This window comes from Hermetia illucens, chromosome 6 (genome assembly GCF_905115235.1).
Source record: "Hermetia illucens chromosome 6, iHerIll2.2.curated.20191125, whole genome shotgun sequence".
NCBI lineage: Eukaryota > Metazoa > Arthropoda > Insecta > Diptera > Stratiomyidae > Hermetia > Hermetia illucens.
The window spans coordinates 41034844-41056223 of NC_051854.1; the positions used below are offsets into that span (position 1 = coordinate 41034844).

The 21380-nt window shown below is 43.8% G+C and overlaps 1 protein-coding gene across 2 annotated transcripts; it reads left to right on the plus strand.

Moving 5' to 3' along the window:
• The first annotated feature begins 165 nt into the window (after positions 1 to 165).
• LOC119660541 (rho GTPase-activating protein 11A-like) lies at positions 166 to 21066 on the plus strand. 2 transcript variants are annotated; one of them, XM_038069173.1, is made up of 6 exons: positions 166 to 343; positions 421 to 612; positions 16884 to 17382; positions 17447 to 17600; positions 17664 to 17729; positions 19077 to 21066. In XM_038069173.1, exons 1-6 carry the CDS (start codon positions 233 to 235, stop codon positions 20908 to 20910), a joined length of 2856 nt encoding a protein of 951 aa, XP_037925101.1. In that variant the 5' UTR covers positions 166 to 232; the 3' UTR covers positions 20911 to 21066. The 2 variants fall into 2 exon arrangements, with proteins under 2 accessions (XP_037925101.1, XP_037925102.1); XM_038069174.1 differs by having other exon boundaries at positions 16884 to 17370.
• Positions 21067 to 21380: the final 314 nt, after the last annotated feature.

A 21380-nucleotide genomic window follows, 5' to 3' on the forward strand; every position in this document is an offset into this window, starting at 1 on the left:
TAAATCAAGTCTAATAGCTCCACCCACCATTGGTTGAATAGGTTTCCTCGATGGAGTACTTTCTTCAGTTGGATTGGCAAGGATATGAATTGCCCCCAATGGGAAATTTTGAATGGGCAACGTCGTAGAGTCCGTTGACAGTTGAATTTTTTGTGTGTTGTTCGTTTAAAAGCAGATTTCTTAGCCGAGATGCGTGAAATGTCGATCCTAGACTAGATTTATCAATTTTAAAATGCTATTAGGCGATGTGTTAAACAAAGACGAGCTGTCCTCGCTGGTGATAGCCGAGTTGAAAGAGTTCGGCATCAAATTTCGCAAGGAAAAGAAGACCAAAAGTGCTCAGGTAATGTTTCGGTTTGAAGTGTCCGCTGCCCGCGGAAAAATTTGAATGTGACTTATGGTGACTGTTTTGTTATGAAGGAGAAATGCTGTAGGAGGATATTCCGAATGCCACTGGCTGCGTTGGAGCTGACTGATGTGGTTCTGGCGAGCGGAGGAGTTGTGCAGATTCCCAAGTTTGTGGCGGACGCGTGTCAGCGGATTTTGGAGCAAGTGGAAACCGAGGGATTGTTCAGGAAGGCAGGATCAGCCAATCGACAGAAAGAGATCAGGGTGCGTATTGGAAAGTGTATTTTAAAATTTGGTTTGGAACGGCCATGATCTGGTGTTGACCATTCCTGGTTTTATGTTTTTTGGGGTCTTGCCTTTACCTTTTGATTAGGGTCCGTTTCTTTTTCTCTTTTTGGCGGCCCACAGAGCTTTATTCTCGGCTCTTTGTTATATTTATTCTTTATAGATGACATCTCCCCTCCTTACGTGGCTCTGCCGATTACAATAAGCAGTTTTCCGCCATATTGTTGCCCACAGACTGTATCTCTCTTCAATCAAATTTAGATACTCCTATTCACTGGTGCTCCACTAATGGTTTAGCGCTAAACGTCAGAAAGTGTCACTCTATGCGCTACTCGCCCAAATCCTCACCCATTTCCTTTTCCTACAACCGTGTCGGATATTTCTTATCAAATCAGAACCACAGGTCAGACCTCGGAGTCACTTTTGAGTCGCACGACTTTGGAGTCATCAATCGAGCAGCAAAATTGTTAGTCTTTATACTTCGCTCCTCCTCTGATTTTGACTCGATCCAACCATCCTTAACTTTCTTCAACTCTCTCCTTGATCTAGTCACTCTCCCGTAATCGCGTTTGTTTTGCTCTTGTCATCTTTTCAGGACCAGCGTAGATTCACTCGTTCCCTTTTCTTTAAAAAAAAAATCTTCGTGAGGAGTGCCTTCCCTCCGTACAACAGGGTAGAACCGATCTAGATTTATGCACATTTTGGAACCTTGTACGTTGACTGCAGCGGCCTCCTAGTCGCACCAATCCTCGCCAGAATATCGTTGCAGATTTCAAGCTCCACAGGTTTGTGGACCGTTGGCCATGTGTTATGAGATGGTAAAACGGCCTCCCTTAGCAGACGCAACAATCCGGTTTCTTCAAGCCCGTCTCTCTTGTCGAGGATCAGGTTGTTGGGCAATCGTATGTTCTTCTCGTACACCAGGGCAGGAAACTATTGGTGGAGGCCAAACAGAACAAAAGGCAAGACCTGTGACCAGGACGGCACGTCGCGCGCCATAATGGCTGCCTTCAGCGTTCGATGCCAACGTTCTAGCGCGGAATCCATTCCCGACAGAGGGCATATGACTGTTCTGTAATGTCATCCAGAGGTATTGCATCCATCCACCGCATAAATCGATCCATGGTCGTGAGACAATACTTTCGCCTACAGTATCGAGATGTATGGTTTAAGAGCACATTGCTGATAGGGAAAACAATAACTCCTCCTTAGCATGCATTTTCTAGACCAAGAATTCACGTCCTTGTTCACGGGCGGCCAAAGATGTTTTGCTGGAGACTAGCCGGCTCGTTGGCGAATGCCGAACATCGTGCGCTGAGCGAAACACTTCGTTATATGGCCTAGGTCCCTTTTCAGAGGTCTTGCAGTATCTATTTACTGTGAGGTGATCCAAAGATGGGGAACTCTTTAAACTTGTATTTGGAGACCGACTGCAGGCTTTGAAGAACTGCGTCATCCGAAAAATCGACTGCGGCTGGGATATTGATCTCAGAGATCCGGGACAAAGGCTCAGTTGTCTTTGCTGGGCACACGTTGAATTTTCGATGCGATCTAATCTAAGTGCCGAAATCGACGAAGGGACGTTTTGTCGAGCTTCTACCTTAAGGCAAAAGTTAGAGGCTTATGGTCCGTGAACACGGTGAATGGCCACCTTTCAAGGGTAAAACGGAAGTACTTAATGCTCAGATATGCACTATCGTAGGTACAGTAATTCCGTTGAACGAAACGTTTGTCAGCTTTGGTTCAGCATCTGGTGAAGAGCAGCTCTTATTGCAATGTCTGAGGTGTGGTAATATAGACTCGGATCACCATCTTGTTGGCATGGTGCTCCGAGCACGAATAACAACACCGCCCGAAATTCCCTATGACAATGACAATGACAGCCCTCCGCAACACTTATAAAAAAAAATGGATGCCGCAATAACCGCAGTCAACAGAGTCCTGGAGATGAAACAAAAAGGGAAAGCTGATTTCCGACTAAATGGACATATTGGAGCGATGGGTTGAGTACTTTGATAAACTACTGAACAACCAGAACATTGGCGAACTGAAGACGACGGTCAAATACTGCCACCACCAAGTATAGAAGAAACGGCTAAAAAATCATAAGTCGCCAGGAGGCGATGGAATTACAGGCGAATTTGTTAAATATGGAGGCGACCAATTACATCAAGTGGTTCATCAACTTGTGCTCAAAGTATGAGACAGCGAATCAATGCCTGACGACTGGCAAAAAGGCATTATCTGTCCCATACATAAAAAGGGAGATATGAGGCAGTGCGGCAATTATAGAGGTATCACGTTACTAAGTACCATCTATAAGATATTCTCTGCTATCTTGCTAGACCGGATAGCCCCATATGCTCAGAACATCACTCTTTGCGGCAAGCGGTGGAAAAACTGTTGAAATATGGACATCAGTTTCACCATCTTTTCATCGATTATGATAGCATAGCCAGGGTAAAATTGTACACGACCATGAGGGAATTGGGTATCCCAACGAAATTGATAAGACTGACTAGGCTGATCCTGACCAATGTGCGATGCCAGATAGGAGTAGCAGGATCACTCAAGACCATTCGACATGCGTCCTCTTTAACCTGGCCCCGGATAAAGTGATGCTGAGGTAAATGCGAGGGGTATGATCCTCTTTAAATCCAGCCAACTACTGGCCTACGCTGACGATATCGACATCATGGGAAGAACGACCGAAGATGTACAAATTGCCTTCATCCAGATCGAGCAGGCGGCACGAGATCTTGGGCTGCACATCAATGAAGGCAAGACAAAATATATGGTGGCAACGTTAGCACCGAAAAACAACCAACCAACAACATCAATTCGCACTGGTCAAACGGGAAGAATAAAGATAGGAGACTACAACTTTGAGACCGTTGACAATTTCTCCTATCTAGGGTTGAAAATCAAAATCGATAACAGCTACGACGATGAAATCCGCGCTCGGTTGTTGGCAGCCAACAGAGCCGATTTCAGCTTACAAAAACTGTTCCGCTCGAAACGTCTCATCATAGGGTCAAAGCTCTTACTGTACAAGACAATGATCTTGCCAGTCCTCATGTATTCCTGGGAGACTTTGGTTCTTAGCAAGAAAAATTCCGAAGTCTTGGCCGCGTTCGAGAGAAGAATCCTCCGAAGAATTTTTGGTCCCCTATATGAAGGTGGACGATTGCGTAGCCTACATAACGACGAAATCTATGAGCGATACCGTGACCGTTAGGTTGTGGATAAAATCTGGTCCAATAGGTTACGTTGGGCGGGTCACTTAATCCGTATGGATGAGGATGATCCAGTCCGGAAAGTCTCTAAGGGCAATATCTATGGTAGAAATAGATGACGAGAGTGATGGCGTAGGTCAGGACGCCAGACAGCTTTTAGGGATATCGAATTGGTGGACCTCGGCGCAAAACCGGGGTGTCTGGAGTTCTTTATTAAGGCAGGCCTAGACCGGATACCGGTTGCTGCGCCGTTGACAATGAACTGATATTCGAGTAAAATTTTAAAATTCCGTTCAGAATCTACTTCTCCCCAGACGTTTTTAAGGTTTTGAGTGGAACAAAACCTTGTTAAAATCGATTAAAAGTCTGTCTGTCTGTCACATTCGATTTATTCGGAAACGGCTGAACGGATTATCACGAAATTTGGTGAGAACCCGTGTGGTCACATACAGTGAGTGGCGCCATTTTATGTTGAGTTTGAAGGGGGGCCCCTCATACATAAGAAAGGAGGGTGTACATTTTTTTCACAGAACATGGTTATGTGGAATATCAAATGAAAGGGCTCAATAAGTACTTTTCGAAATGTATTTTTGATATTGGGTGAAACGTAGGGGAGACCGAGCTCAAAATGTGCGCACCAAAAAGTGAAACCGGTCTCGTTCTCCGAACCTTTCCTATAAAAAAATCACTTGGTGGTTGCTCTCTGTCTTATTTGAACTCTATCCTCGACTTGGGCGTAACCTTCGACGATAAACTCCGTTTTGATAGCCTACTTCGATACCATCAACCGTGCTTCCAAAATGTGAGGTTTCATACTGCGTTCCTGTACTGATTTCACCTCGGTCTAACCCTCCATAATGTTTTTTAACTCCCTCGTGAGAAGTATCCTTGAGTATTGTTCCGTGATTTGGTCCCCCTTCCGTAATTGTGATTGTCTTGCCCTAGAAAAGATACAGCGCAAATTCACCCGCTCGTTCTTCTTCAAGATGAACCTCTCCCGTGTTGACTATCCCGCCCGCCTCCGTACCTTTCGTTTCCCTTATCTCCAACAATGTAGAATCTTCATCGATCTTTGCACCCTCTTCAAACTCTGTACCTTTGCTGATATCGTTCTTCGTAACTTGTCATACAACATGCGTAACGCTGACATTTTCGGTGTGCCCTTCGCGATCCCGAGACTCTGTCGGGAGTTATAATGCACTACAGCTTGGTCCCGTGGACTTTGCACTTTAGTTTTAAGTGTAAACTAAACCTAAACGCTAAACCTGTCCTCGAACTTCTCGTGTTCATGTTGCGCAGTAGCATTGGCGGATGCGGCAGATCTGTTTTAATCCTGATAGGTCCACTCGGTGAAACACCGGGTGAGTCTTTCTTCTTGATCAAGTGAAACACCTGCTCAAGTCAAAACCAAGTAAAGTTCGTTTTTAAGTCTGTCAGTATGTTCATTGGGTGAAACACCGAATGAGTCCGTCTTTCTTAATTGGGTGGAACACCGAATCAAGTTTAGTCCAGTAGAGTATATTTCCAAATCTTCGAAGTCTCCAGCAGCCTCACTGGAGAAGAATAAAAGGCTTAGTTCTTCGGGACTTGAAAATACACTAAATTCTTTATTAATTGTTCTCGCTTAAATAGGAACAAAAGTGCTTACACGCTAATATCAAAAAGTGTACAAAAATGTTTACTTGCTATGAGAAAAATTACAAATTGCTTACATGCTAAATATGCGTGCATGCGGAAAATATTCACCTTGGATATGCAAATATTTTTTGCATGTACCGGATGCGCGTGCAGACGGTTTTTTTTTTTTTTACTGCAGCCTGAACATCCTCCCCTCCGTTGAGCGTTAGGTCAACCGTTATTCTGGATCGATCGCAATCGTAAAGGCTGGGGTTGAAAGATTCCTAGGTAGAGGTATCGGTTTCGTAGTAGTGTTCCGAGAGGTCCTACATCTGTGTTTCCAATAAAGGTAAATTACTACTGTTAGAATACCACCGAGACAAATGTAGGCGACAGTGATATGGTGAACGTCCTTTGGTAGTATGGTAGTCACTAGATGCTCCCGTTGTTGCAAGTTGTATAGATCCATCTTCAGTTCTGTTAAATTTTTTAGAAGGGATTCTCCTATGCCTTCATCATCATCATCAACGGCGCAACAACCGGTATCCGGTCTAGGCCTGCCTTAATAAGGAACTCCAGACATCCCGGTTTTGCGCCGAGGTCCACCAATTCGATATCCCTAAAAGCTGTCTGGCGTCCTGGCCCACGCCATCGCTCCATCTTAGGCAGGGTCTGCCTCGTCTTCTTTTCCTACCATAGATATTGCCCTTATAGACTTTCCGGGTGGGATCATCTTCATCCATACGGATTAAGTGACCCGCCCACCGTAAGCTATTGAGCCGGATTTTATCCACAACCGGACGGTCATGGTATCGCTCATAGATTTCGTCATTGTGTAGGCTACGGAATCGTCCATCCTCATGTAGGGGGCCAAAAATTCTTCGGAGGATTCTTCTCTCGAACGCGGCCAAGAGTTCGCAATTTTTCTTGCTAAGAACCCAAGTTTCCGAGGAATACATGAGGACTGGCAAGATCATAGTCTTGTACAGTAAGAGCTTTGACCTTATGGTGAGACGTTTCGAGCGGAACAGTCTTTGTAAGCTGAAGTAGGCTCTGTTGGCTGACAACAACCGTGCGCGGATTTCATCATCGTAGTTGTTATCGGTTGTGATTTTCGACCCTAGATAGGAGAAATTGTCAACGGTCTCAAAGTTGTATTCTCCTATCCTTATTCTTGTTCGTGCTTGTGTTTGACCAGTGCGGTTTGATGTTGTTGGTTGATTCGTCTTCGGTGCTGACGTTGCCACCATGTGTTTTGTCTTGCCTTCATTGATGTGCAGCCCAAGATCTCGCGCCGCCTGCTCGATCTGGATGAAGGCAGTTTGTACGTCTCGGGTGGTTCTTCCCATGATGTCGATATCGTCAGCATAGGCCAGTAGTTGGGTGGACTTGAAGAGGATCGTACCTCTTGCATTCACCTCAGCATCACGGATCACCTTCTCGAGGGCCAGGTTAAAGAGGACGCATGATAGCGCATCCCCTTGTCGTAGACCGTTGTTGATGTCGAATGGTCTTGAGAGTGATCCTGCTGCTTTTATCTGGCCTCGCACATTGGTCAGGGTCAGCCTAGTCAGTCTTATTAATTTCGTCGGGATACCGAATTCTCTCATGGCCGTGTACAGTTTTACCCTGGCTATGCTATCATAGGCGGCTTTAAAGTCGATGAACAGATGGTGCAACTGTTGTCCATATTCCAACAGTTTTTCCATCGCTTGCCGCAGAGAGAAAATCTGATCTGTTGCTGATTTGCCTGGAGTGAAGCCTCTTTGGTATGGGCCAATGATGTTCTGGGCGTATGGCGCTATCCGGCCTAGCAAGATAGTGGAGAATATCTTATAGATGGTACTCAGCAACGTGATACCTCTATAATTGCTGCACTGTGTGATATCTCCCTTTTTGTGTATGAGACAGATTATGCCTCGCTGCCAATCGTCAGGCATTGATTCGCTGTCCCATACCTTGAGCACAAGTTGATGAACCACTTGGTGTAACTGGTCGCCTCCATATTTAACCAATTCGGCTGTAATTCCATCGGCTCCTGGCGACTTATGATTTTTTAGCCGATGAATTGCACGGACTGTTTCTCCTAAACTTGGTGGTGGCAGTATTTGTCCGTCGTCTTCAGTTGGCGGGACCTCCAACTCGCCGATGTTCTGGTTGTTCAGTAGCTCATCAAAGTACTCAACCCATCGCTCTAATATGCCCATTCTGTCGGAAATCAGATTTCCCTCTTTGTCTCGGCAGGATGAGCATCGAGGTGTATAAGGCTTCATCCTGCTGACTTGTTGGTAAAACTTCCGCGCCTGGTGCGGTTGCTCCCTGTACTTTTCTAGTTCACAGACTTGTTGGTTCTCCCAGGCTTCCTTTTTCCGTCTGTGAAGTCGCTTCTCCGCTCGACGGAGTTCGTGATAAGTCTCTGCGCGTGCCCGCGTTCTTTGAGAATGCAACATTACTCGGTATGCGGCATTCTTCCGTTCCGTTGCTAGCTTACATTCATCGTCAAACCAGCCGTTCCGACTCCTTTTGCGGCTGGGGCCAAGTATATTTGTGGCCGTATCCATGATAACGTTCTTCAGGTGATTGTGAAGATCATTAGTTGATACTTCATCTCCAGGTCCTCTATTGACTGCGGTTATTGCGGCATCCATTTCCCTCTTATAGGTGTCGCGGAGGGTTGTGTTGTGGATGGCTCCAGTGTTCACTCTCACCTGATTGTCAGAGGGGATTCTAGGTGGTATTGTTATTCGAGCTCGGAGCACCATGCCAACGAGATAGTGATCCGAGTCTATATTGGCCCCCCTATATGTTCTGACATTCATCAAGGCTGAGAGGTGGCGGCGTTCGATCAACACGTGGTCAATTTGGTTGAAAGTGGTCCCGTCTGGAGAGGCCCACGTATGTTTGTGGACCGCTTTCCGCGCAAACCATGCCTTCGTCATTACTTAATTCGCTGCTATGCGGTGGTAAAACGAATTCGGTAAGATTCTGAATTGGTGTAAATGAAATGTTAATAGTGCTTGGAAATACTTGATGTGCTTGGATAGTTAGTGATTCCTCTCTTATGGTGCAACCTTCACGTAGTTCAATGATACCGCTTCCCGATAGAGTCATCTGAGTAACTGTTGTGCCGCAGCCTATGTTTATCTCCTTGTCTTCGAAGAAATATATCCAACGGTTGGTGTTTGGCAACTGGATCCATCGTGGAGGGTTGTCTAATTTGGACATTTTGTATCGTTCCTTGGAAGGAATGTGACTGACGAAGCTCATTTCACATGCATTCACTCTTGATCCTATCCGATATAAGGGATGCCGTTGTCTGCAGACGTAGTTCAACTTCTGAGTCCGATAGCAGTGCTCCATCTCCTGATCAGGCATGAGATAGTACTGGTCACGATCCCAATTAACGATTAGATAACGTAACGTTGTTGTGATTGCAGTGACGATTCCATTAGCAGAGATGGGCACAGGAACAATAAAGAATAGCTCGAAACTTTCGACCGATATTAATGGTAGTTTTAATCGGAAGATAATATGCTCTGCCATGATGCGTCCTTCAATAGTCATGATATTATACAGCTCTAGTAGATCGTTCGATTTAGTTGGCACCCGTAAATGTGGAGGTAGTTCCTCCCTGATGTTGGATAACTCCTGTTGTGGTGCCAACAATTGCGGGTTAAATTTTCCATGGTGTGTGTCAATAAGGATGTCTAGTAAACTTGTTTGTACCTTTTGATAGTGGTTGACTGATAATAAGAGCTGCAACGCTGCTGATGACAAGGTCTGCATCACTTCTTGCTCCCACACTTCCTTGGCTATTTTGTTTGTTTGTGTGGCGGTATGGTTGAGAGCTACGTTTAGAGTTTGCATCGATTTGTGGGTTGATTGCTCCAAGTTCATCATTACATTGAAGGTGAAGTCAACGATGGACGTCTGGTTTTTCAGTAATTGCAGGAGATGTTCGTCGTTCCCCTTTAAGTTCTTTATGGTTTCTGTCATTTTTGTAGCATAGTCAGAATCGAGTACTCCGAAGAGTGAGTTGGCAAGGTTACCAACGATATTTAGAGCTCCTCTTTTATGTCTTCGTGACATCTCGTTATTGAATGGCCGTAACAGTTCGTTATTAACTGCTATATCGCTTAAGAGATGGTTAAGCTGCATTGTGGTGGCTAAACAGGAGTTATTGTTGTGTAGTTGGTTACAAATATTGTGAAGTCTCGCAATTCCTGTTTGTAGGTTGTCCATGTTCTTCCAGTATGATGTGAGGTTGTAATAGATTATCAAATTCCAATCGTTCAGGATCAAGTGGGTGGCTCCTAAATTTTCGAAGTAGATACCTGGTGGAGATTGGAAAGGGGTGATCCGTGCTGGGTTGGCTAGAACGGGTAGGATTAAACTAGTCCACAATAGCAGGTTTACGAGGGAGTGCGAAATTCTCTTCTTCTTCGCTCTTGAACATCGAGTTGCTTCTGAGTTTTGCGTGCAGGTATCTATAATCCGTTCCTTTGATGGAGCTGGGGGTTTTTGCTGCGAGGAGTCTTCAGTGTCGTTCGGTTCTACCGGTAACGGTGCTAAGTTATGAATTGCTCTCTGTAGGACTCCTGACGATGTTTTGATCTCTGCTATTCTTATTAGACCATCTCGACCTTTTATCCCCTTTATTATTCGCCCCAATCTCCACTGCAGAACGGGAATATTGTCTTCTTTGATAGCCACCAGCATTCCAGGTTTTACGTTTTCGCAGCTCTGTTTCCATTTTTGACGATGTTGCAGTTCCGACAAATATTCGCTTGACCATCTTTGCCAGAATCTATTCTTTATGTCATTGATTTCCTTCCATCTTTGCGGTAAATTTGCCTTTACTGCTTGGGCGTGTACATCAACTGGGTTCGTTAGTGGTTCCCCAATTAAGAAATGGCCTGGAGTTAATGCCGTAAGGTCTCTGGGCTCGGATGATAGAGGTGTCAGTGGCCTTGAATTCAAAATAGCCTCGACTTCGATTATTAAAGTTGCCATTTCTTCATACGTAAGTTTTGCTGGGGACATGTTTCTGATTAAAAAGTGTTTGGCAGATTTTACTGCCGCCTCCCACAGGCCACCGAAATGAGGCGATCTTGGTGGAATAAAATGAAAATCAATACTCTTGGGTGTGCAAAAATTGATTAGTTGTTCTGGGGATTGTTCCCCGTATATGCTTTCGTTTAATTCTGCTAGTTGATTTTTGGCGCCCACAAAGTTAGTTGCATTGTCGCAATATAGATTTCGACAATGTCCTCTACGCCCAATGAAACGTTTCAGCGCATTGATGAAGGCTTCTATCGTTAGATTTGTCACTAGTTCCAGGTGCACCGCCTTTGTTGCAAAGCAACAAAAAACAGCAAGGTACGCCTTTTGCGGACGATTGGCTCTCCCCTTAAAGTGAATCCATAGAGGGCCGGCGAAGTCGATACCAGTATTCGTGAATGGTCTGGCTGGTTGTACTCGATGGGCGGGCAGGTTTCCCATGAGTTGCGTCATGAGTTTTGGTTTCGCCCTTGCGCATTTCATACAGCTCTGCACGATAGATCTGATGGCTGCTTTGCCCTTGATAGGCCAAAATCGTTGTCTCGCTATTGCCAATAAGGCTTGTGGTCCGGCGTGAAGATGCTTATGGTGCAGATCATTTAAAATCAATCGAATTACGTAATGACCGTAAGGAAGGATGATCGGGTGTTTGGTATCATAAGTTAAATTTGAAGCTTCAAGCCGACCGCCGACTCTCAAAAGTCCGAATTCGTCTAAGAATGGATGCAGACTGCTCAATGGATCGCTGTTGTTTAATTGCTTGTTACATGTTAGTTGCTGCATTGATTCTCGATATACATCCCATTGAGCTTCCTTTACTATTACTCGCAAGGCTTCCTCCATTTCGCTTGCAGTTAAGAGCGATTTTTCTCGTTCCTTGTGGTTCGTTGTTCGTGCATTCCTAACGAACCGTATCACATGTGCCATTATGCGTTGCAGTCGTTGAAACGAGTTTTGATGGTCGATTTGATTGATAAGGGAAATTGAGTCCTTTACCATGGCCAATACCATTTTTGAACGTTTTTTCTCCAAGGTGGTATCTACACTATGAAACCTTTCCGGCCAGCACTCTTCAGTCCCATCAAGAAATATAGGCCCATAGAACCAGATGGCATAATTCTGCAGTTTTCCAGGAGCGACACCTCTCGATACCAAATCTGCTCGATTCTCCTTTGAATGTATGTGCCTCCATTGCTTGGGTGAGGATTTTTGTTGTATAGCAGCGACTCGATTAGCCACGAACGTATAAAATGACGATGCTTCCGCATTGATCCAATTTAGGACAATTTCGGAGTCGGTCCAGTAAAAGCAATTATAGTCTGGAATTTCTATGTCCCGTTTAAGCCGATGAACGAGTTCAGCTGCTAGCCTTGCTGCACACAATTCCAATCTTGGTAGGGTCACTCGTTTTAATGGTGCCACCTTCGACTTTGCACATAAAAGACGAACTGTGCGAATCCCATCTGACTGAATAGCTCGTAAATATACCGCTGCACCATACGCTTTTTCCAAAGCGTCCGAAAAGACATGTAACTGTATTTTTTCAGGTACCTTCCCTCCAAATATGTGACGAGGTACCTTCATTTGATTCAGCCCCTGCAAGTCATTATAATATCTTGACCATTCCGCCTGTAGTTCTAAAGGAATTTCTTCATCCCATCCTATTTTGAGGCTCCACAGCCTTTGAAGGAAGATTTTAGCAGTAACTGTAACTGGTGCCATCAATCCTAGCGGATCGAACAGATGAGCGATATCTGATAGCGCTGATCTCTTTGTTACTTTCTTAGATTCCGTGTATGGGCATCTAATTTGAAATTCATCTGTCTTAGGAGTCCAAACTAATCCTAGTGTCTTCACGTTTTCCTCCCTTTCTTGGGTTATGTCCAGTTGGAGTGCCTGATCTTCAACAGGAATGTTGTTTAAAAGATTCTTGTTGTTTGCACACCACTTTCGAAGCTTAAAGCCGGCTGATTGCAAGATTGTGCGAAGTTGATGTTGCGTCCCAATAGCTTCTGTCAAGGTGTTTGCACCTGACATCACATCGTCCATATAAAAATCCCGTCTTAATGCAGTCGAACCGGATGGGTATTTATGCGTTGTCTGTGATGACAATTCTTGTAGGCATTTAGTGGCTAGATATGGTGCAGAGGAAGTACCATATGTGACCGTGTTCAGCTGATAACATCTTATAGGTTCATTAGGCTCATTTCGCCATAGAATTAGTTGAAATCTCTTGTCTTCCTCCGACACCTGGATTTGCCGATACATCTTTTCGATGTCAGCAGTAAAAACAAGGCAAGGCAGCCGAAATCGTACGAGAATGGTAAATAATTCGGATTGGATGGTAGGGCCTAGGTTTCCGAAGAGGCGTCAAAAACTACTCTAAGTTTAGTGGTGGTGCTCTCTGGCTTCAGAACGCTATGATGGGGAAGAAAGTAATGAAGACTCGGAATACTTCCTTCATCTATTTCCGTCATATGCCCCAGTTGCTTGTATTCGTTCATAAATTCATTGTACTGTTTGCGTAGTTCTGGGTTTCGTGCTAATCTCCATTCTAATTTGAAAAGTCGCCTCTCCGCATTGCCCCTAGATTTGCCGAGTTTTGCTGGATCCACCTTGAAAGGCGGTTTCACAATGAAACGTCCATTGTTCGTTCGTTTCATGGTTTGAGCAAAATGATTTTCACACTTTATTTCTTGTGTTGTCATCGCAAGGTTCTCTGTAGATTCTGGTTCCTCCAATTTCCAAAAACGCTCTATCTGCTCGCTGAGCTTGGAATCGTCGGTGTTGAGGATGCCGCATGTAACCTCTTTCTAATAGGATGTTGCAACTCTTCCAGCAATTATCCAGCCAAAGACCGTGTTTTGCAGCAGTGGCAGGTTCCTTGATAGCCGCATCTGCCCTGTAGCTAATAGTTCGTAGTAGATGTCAGCTCCGAGAAGTAGATCAATACGCCCTTCCCGATCAAAATGAGGATCGGCAAGCTGAATGTTGCCGGGTATGGCCCAATTCCTTGAATTCAGACATTGCGATGGTTGAAAGGATGTTATATGTGGTAAAACTATAGCGTCTATCTTCCGCGTAAACGTAGTGATTCTTGATTGCAATGACAACGTTACCTTCTGTTGCGATTGTTGCAAACGCTCCGCCCAGACCACGAATGTGTATATGGTAACTAGTTGGTTGTAGTCCCAGCTTTCTCACAGCCGTTTCTGTAATTATGTTTATTTGGGAGCCACTATTCAGCAGAGCTCTCATTTCTATCGACTTGCCCTTTTGGTTTGTCACCTTGATGAGTGCAGTAGCTAATAGAACAAAAGGCCCCTCTGATGCAGATATTTCCGTTGATAATGCAATAGAATGGTTGACATTTGTAGAATCCTTGTCCTTTACAACACGTGATACTTGACCTTGCTTGGTGGCGCTGTCTGTTGTTTGAATTGCGGTGATAGAGAGCGTTGTTTTGTCTTGATTGTTGGCGTCCATATGTAGTAGAGTGTTGTGCTTCTTGTCACATTTAAGACAATTTCCTGCGCTGCACTGTGCACTTCGATGTCCTTCCCGTAGGCAGTTCAAACATAGCCTCAGCTGCTTGATTTTGGCTACTCGATCCCAGATGGACAATTGTTTAAAGGCTTCACATGTGTAGATTCGATGGCTTCCCTTGCAGTTTTTGCACTGTAAAGATTGACTGTCCTTGGTGGATATTAAAGCCGAGGTTCGGTTTGTAGGTTTGTTTTGAGTCGTACTCCTCTTGTCGCTACACAAGGCCTCTAAAGACTGAAAGCGTCTTTCCAAAAACGCGAGAAATGCATCAATCGGCTGCAGTTCTCGTGGTGAAGTCAAAGTTTGTTCGTATAAGGCGTGCGTAACCTTGTCTAACTTCTTCAGTAAAATATGTAATAAAATGGGATCCCAACTAGCTATATTGATATTAAAGTTCTTGAGTCCTGCTAGACATTCCTTCGTAATGTCATGAAGTTTCTTCAAAGCACTGGGGGAGTCCGAAGTAATCATCGGCTGCTGTGTGAGCCTATCCAATAGCGTGGCTACCATCAATCGTTGATTGCTGTAGCGGTTTGTTAGCGTTGTCCATGCAATGTCATAATTTTCGTCAGTGATGGGCAGATGACGTATAAGTCGCTCTGCTTCACCCTTTAGATTGCTCTTCAAATACCACATTTTCTGAGCATTTCCCAATTGCTGCTCGTGAATCATCTGGCGGAATAAGTCGTGGAAAGATTGCCATTGTGCATAATCGCCGTCAAAGGCAGGAATTGTCACGTGTGGCAAGTTGATGCTTGGAAAGGCCCTTGTAGCGGGAGCTATGCTAGGATCCAGCTTTGAACGGCATTCAGCGAGAAATATTAAGGTGTCTTGAATTCGCTCTTCGAGGTTGAGAAAATTCTCCTCGTTGTACCCTAACTCATTTGGATCGCTGGAATATTGCCATATATTCTGATGGCCTTGACGCAACTCTTCCCAGTACTTTGATAAAGTAGCTGTCTTCAATTCGTAGTATGATTTGGGTTGTGCCTGTTCAACTGTGTCGATGCCGCTAATAATGTTTTCCACAGCCCGTATCCTTGATTCCTGTTGCCTTATTAGTACCACGACATCGCTGGGACATCGCTCGTTCTGAGCATTGTTTACTGCCCTGGCGGCCTTTGTATCTAAAGCATCCGTGGCTGATTTACCCAAATTGATATTCAACTTGGACGTGCCTTCCAAACTCTGAAGGCGTTCCGCAATGTCGTCCTTGTACTTGGTGTACTCGCGCTGCATTGAAGAGAAATATTGTTTCTCGAAATATGGATGAGCTGGAAGATAATGCGCTAACTCTTCAAGCTCTTCATTTCTCTCCGAAAAGGCTGTCCAGAGATTTTCCAATTGTTCCAATCTCGTCGTGAGATATTCCCTTGTCTTACGAGCTACCGAATCTTTCCGGTAGTTACTCAAAAGACGCTGAATCTCCTGGCCCGTCACATCTTGTTGGTGAGTAAGATTATTAACTTTCTCAAGTATCGCCTCCATGATTGGCTAGGATAATTCCACAAAGTTATTAACTCGCCTCGTGTCCCTTTAATGTTGTGATCGGCCGATCACGTCGGGGTCACCAAAAAATGTCTTAATCCTGATAGGTCCACTCGGTGATACACCGGGTGAGTCTTTCTTCTTGATCAAGTGAAACACCTGCTCAAGTCAAAACCAAGTAAAGTTCGTTTTTAAGTCTGTCAGTATGTTCATTGGGTGAAAAACCGAATGAGTCCGTCTTTCTTAATTGGGTGGAACACCGAATCAAGTTTAGTCCAGTAGAGTATATTTCCAAATCTTCGAAGTCTCCAGCAGCCTCACTGGAGAAGAATAAAAGGCTTAGTTCTTCGGGACTTGAAAATACACTAAATTCTTTATTAATTGTTCTCGCTTAAATAGGAACAAAAGTGCTTACACGCTAATATCAAAAAGTGTACAAAAATGTTTACTTGCTATGAGAAAAATTACAAATTGCTTACATGCTAAATATGCGTGCATGCGGAAAATATTCACCTTGGATATGCAAATATTTTTTGCATGCACCGGATGCGCGTGCAGACGGTTTTTTACTGCAGCCTGAACAAGATCATTCTCCTCTATCACGATCAATTCGCCCGAATGCATTCAATAATGTGCAATATGCAACGAATTTTAAGGTAATTTCACACTATAGATTGCATTATTGCAAATTAATCCCGAAAAAGGCGAATGAATCCTGCTCCCGTCGCAAAGCTGCGGCCACTACAAGATATTGGCTCGAGTGATATATTGTCTTAATCGTAGCAAGACTCATGCTCATTCAACTCATTTCAGCAAATAGTAAAAACTCATTCATTCGTTTTTACAATGAATAACTCAAACGTCCTTTTGAATATTATCACCTCTAGTATCCATCCTTCTCTTGCTTGATCAAATATATTAGCAGATGTAGGATGTCTTAGGGTAAGCTATGTCTTTGAGCAATGATACGGCGGAGGCAGATGTCTACAAAGCTTTTGCCGTTATGATGACGAAGTCAACTCTTAGGGAGCTTGCTCTGGAATTCATTCTTCTTTTTGGGCATCGGAAGTCACTGTTGTGCATGTAACTCTCGAAATCAAATTGTATTTGCCTTGCGTATGTCGTTGCCGTCAATATCCGTCTACGGATTCGCATTTAAATCTGGTATGCGTACCATAGTTACCACGGCGCAGTATTGCATGAGTAGTAGAATAGTTTAGTCCCAAAAAAACAACTGTACAAGTTCTATCAACGTTCAAATTGTTTTCAAATATCTCATTTCCTATTTTTTCCTTTTCCTAGGTCGGTTTAGAAGCTGGATTGCCTTTGGGACGATTGCATCACGTTATTGATGTGGCAAATGTGCTTAAGTCCTTTTTCCGTGAATTACCAGAGCCGCTGATTCCACCTAGTATTCAAGAGCCGTTGTTACGCAGCTTGCTAGCTGGCGAAAGAGGCACAAAGCCATTGCTGATGACATGCTTACTTCTACCAATGCTGAATATAAACACATTGGCATTTTTTATGCAATTTCTTCATACGGTTTCGTTATCCTCCCACCGAAATAAGATGACTACCGACAACTTAGCAATATTGTTCACACCAGGTCTGATGCCTTTAGCCGATATAAGTGGAGTTCGCTTCGCCAACCACGTAAAAGTCGTCAAATTACTTATTGAGAAATCAGAATTGATCGGGGTTTTGCCTGAAAGCATCGCAGAGAAATTGAACCATTTGGCGGCAAAAACTCCATCGGGGGCCGACAAAAAGAAGAAAAAGAGACGAAGCGGTTCGCTAACTCGTAATGTGTTTCAATTAGAAATATGCTGGACTTAGCTATTTTTACTTTCTCCCTCCTCATGTAGGCATGTTCAACGGCTTACGAAAGATTGTTGGAGTGATTGGATCGGCTGAAAATCTGGATAGCACAGCAGAAAATGAGCCAGCCACGCCGTGCCTTAGTAAATCGGCAAAGAAGAGAAAATTGGCCGATGTATCAGCTTTCAGTGCGAAAAAGAAGTGAGTATTTGCATACTAGTTACGTTGTGTAGAGAATTTTGATCTGTTTGAACGATAATTCAGAAAGGATTTGCTGGCGTTGTTTCCCGAGAACGAAGGAGTACTTCCAAACACACCATTTTCAGAAAAGTAAGTGCTTCGAACGTGGATATGATTTATCTTCCCTTAATGTACAACGGCGAATCTTTTTCTATGTTGTGGCGAAATAATTTCCTATCAATTTTAATATATTGGGTTGGGGAAAACGAATTGTCGTATTTTGTCAATAGATGGCGACACTTAAACATATCTTGTGTTGTACTTATCGTATCGGGTAATACTATACGGCGATTTGAAGACGACCATCTGTGCTACAAGTGTCTCTTTGACAGTGTTGTGATCGTACTTTCCAGTCTCAAGTCATAGCGCGTCAAAGATGGAGTCCACCAAGCAAGAAATTCGTCATATTTTACATTTTTACTACTTGAGAGGTAAAAATGCAACGAAGGCTTATGGGCTCGATACTGTAACGATTCGCACAGCACCGCGTTGGTTGGATCGATTTCGTTCTGGTGTAGTGGATGTTGAAGATACACCCTGTACTGGTAGGCCAATCTTTGTAGAAACCGATAAAATCGTCGAAATCATCCAAGTAGAACGGCATGTGAGCATCCGCTCGATTGGCCAGGAACTGGCTATAGATCATAAAATCCTTTGGAATCATTTGCAGAAGATTGGATTCCAAAAAAAGCTGGATGTTTGGGTGCCAAACGAGTTGATTCAAAAAAATCTCTTGGGCCGAGTCAACGCCTGCGGTGCACCACTGAAACGGAACGAATTCGTCCCATTTATGAAACCGATGTTGGTTGGTGATGAAAAGTGGATTACGTACGATAACCTCAAGCGAAAAAGATCGTGGTCGAAGCGTGGCGAGCCGGCCTAAAAAAACACCAAGCCCGGATTGACGGCCAGGAAGGTTTTGCTGTGTGTTTGGTGGGACTGGAAAGGAATCATCCACTATGAGCTGCTCAACTATAGCCAGACCCTCAATTCGGTCCTCTACTGTGAGCAACTCGACCGTTTGAAGTAGGCGATTGAGCAGAAGCAGCCAGAATTGGTCAATAGGACCCTATTGCACCCACCATATAGTCCGGACCTGACACCAAGTGATTACCATCTCTTCCGGTCCATGCAAAACGCTCTTCGTGCTATTAAGTTGGCCTCAAAAGAGGCTAGTGAAAAGTGGCTGTCCGAGTTTTTTGCAAATAAGGAGAGCGGGTTTTATAAGGGGGGGGGGGGGGGATAATGAAGTTGCCTTCTAAATGGCAACAAGTTTGTGGCGCATATTTGACTTAAAATCGGATAATTCTAAGTATGTTAAATAAAGCGTCAAATTTCGATCACAAATACAACATTTCTTTTTCCCCAACTCAATATTTTAACTGGAAAGCAGATTTAAAATTAATGATCTTTTATATATTTCCATTTACTCTGCAGAGAAACGAAAAAGACTAGATTAAGTCTGGGTGGTCGAAAAGTTGCGAAGAGCTCGTCGAGTACGTCTGCTAATGGGCTACCCGTTGAACGTCGTTGGAGTATGGTTGGTCCTGGTTGGAATCGGAAAAAGCATAGTCAAACGGAATTCGATCGAAAAGTGGAAGCTTCCAATCCGTCGTTATCTCCAATTATGTCAGCGCCGTGCATTGTCGATGTAGATAGCCCGAAAGAAAATACACCGGTGGAAACGTTCGAAAAAGATGAAGATAAGACACTAAGCATTACTGAACCCACGAATGCAGTATGTGATTACGATTTTGTACGAATACCGAAAAGCGAATACGAAGCGATTAAAGAAAGAGTTTCAGCTATAGAAACTCGGATTTCTCAGGAATTTGGGAGTGTCAGGGACTGTATTCTACGTTCATCATCTTCAGATTTAGATAACAGCCTAAGCGGTCCCGAAAAAGTTCTAAATAAATTCGAGAAAACTATGGAAGAGGCAGGAAATGTAACTTCACCACAAACGGAGCTTTTAGCAAAGCGACTTTCCCGAGAATTAAAAATCCGAGGAAGCGAGGAGCATAAAGTTATCCGGTCACCGTCTGCACGGAAGATTGGAACGATGCGACGCCGCTCACGGGAGAATGTTAAATTAGCGCGAAATAAAACGTGGCATATTAGCAACAAAGTAACAGAGGTGCAACCAAATATAGAAGTTAGAAATGGAGTCGTACCATTTTATCCGAAGAGCAATCTTAAGCGAGGAAGGCCGAACACAGTGTTCACAGGATTGCATCAACCCGGGTCGATTTCTAAGATGGAAGAAGATAATATAGACGACAATAATTTAAATGAGGGAGAAAAGTGGACGTCGGCAGAAATATTCTTTAATAATACAAATGGGGCGAAGAGGCGAAGTATTGGCGTTCAAAGTACTACTGATGCGATCGTAGAGGAGAACGCTGAAACAAATGAGTTCAAAACTCCAGCCAAACGACCGAAATCAAATGATGAGACTCCCATGTATATAACAACTATCAATCTCAACGAAGCAAAAACGCCTATGCTGCCGCCAAAGTCAACTGTTAAGAAGGCTAGCGTCTCTAAATCACATTCAAAAATTGAACCCAAAAATATCCAAAAACCTGTTCCTGAAGACGGTCTTCAAGGAAGGGCGTCAATTGCACGCTTGAGAAGTCAAAATGCCGGAATGGTTATGGCCAAAGCTAAACTTTTCGATGAGCTAGGCTCCGATGTGGATAAGCCTAAACTTCCACTTCGCGCTAACGAGAATCGCCGGAAAAGTTCAATTTATCAGAACAAAATCAGTTCACATAACGAGGCTAACAACTGTTATTTAGTTCCTTACAAAAACCTTATCACTCAGATGCCAAAAGATAGAATGTCTGATTTTTCCAGTGCTAAAACTCCTCGTCGAAAAGTCACCCCGAAAAGTCCTGGATATGTGCAAAAGCGACAAATGCAAAAGTTGTCGTTGTCACGACAAGTTATCCAGAATCGAGCCACGATAGAAAATATCGTAAATGATATTGAAAATGTATCTAATAACAGTGACGGCAATGTGAAGAATAACTCACTGTCGCGTAGTGCGAACTCAGGCAGAAAGTCGAGTAATGCCGACAGTCCATATTGCAATACGCCACGGATAAAAAAACCGTTGCAAGTGAATTCTCCAAGACGTTTTGTAAAAACGCCGCGGGGCCAGTCTAACACGAGCGGGGGACGACGCACTCCTTTAAAGGCAACTCCTGTAGGAACGCGATGCTCGCCCAGGCTGAAGCTACAATCCGAGAATAAATACACTTCTTAGTTTTGTTGTTTTTAATAAATGTACCATTGTTGCGTACATTATTTGCATCTCATTGAGATTGTCGTTCATTAAGTGTCATATTTTATATTTTTTTATGTGTAAGCATATATTTAGAAGTCACTTTAAAAAAAAAGAAATAAAAATGCGTATCATTAAAATCCAGGTGTTTGCTTTTTGTGTTGGAACACTGAGAAGCAGCTACAAGCCCTTTTTCCCTAATTACGATCTATTTCGTACATACCGCTTTCAACAGCTATAACCCGGCTCCAATATTGTCGGTGGAACCGCAGTGGTTATCTCCAATAAATTGTTCTCAACGCAACACTACCCTCCAGTGAATTTCTTCAAATCCATTGAAGCCACTCTCATCCCCTTATTGTGTCTATCACGGAATACATTGCAGCTATTTACTGCCCTAAGCTATCTTTCGACTCCTTTGGCTTTTCCGACCTCATCGCTTCTTGCTCCTC

Excerpts from the sequence above, each read along its gene's own strand:
- LOC119660541 (XM_038069173.1), top strand. The coding sequence starts at position 233 with ATGCTATTAGGCGATGTGTTAAACAAAGACGAGCTGTCCTCGCTGGTG. Across the intron at positions 613-16,883 it reads ATCGACAGAAAGAGATCAGG|GTCGGTTTAGAAGCTGGATT; the intron begins GTGCGTATTGGA and ends TCCTTTTCCTAG. Across the intron at positions 17,383-17,446 it reads ACGAAGCGGTTCGCTAACTC|GCATGTTCAACGGCTTACGA; the intron begins GTAATGTGTTTC and ends CTCCTCATGTAG.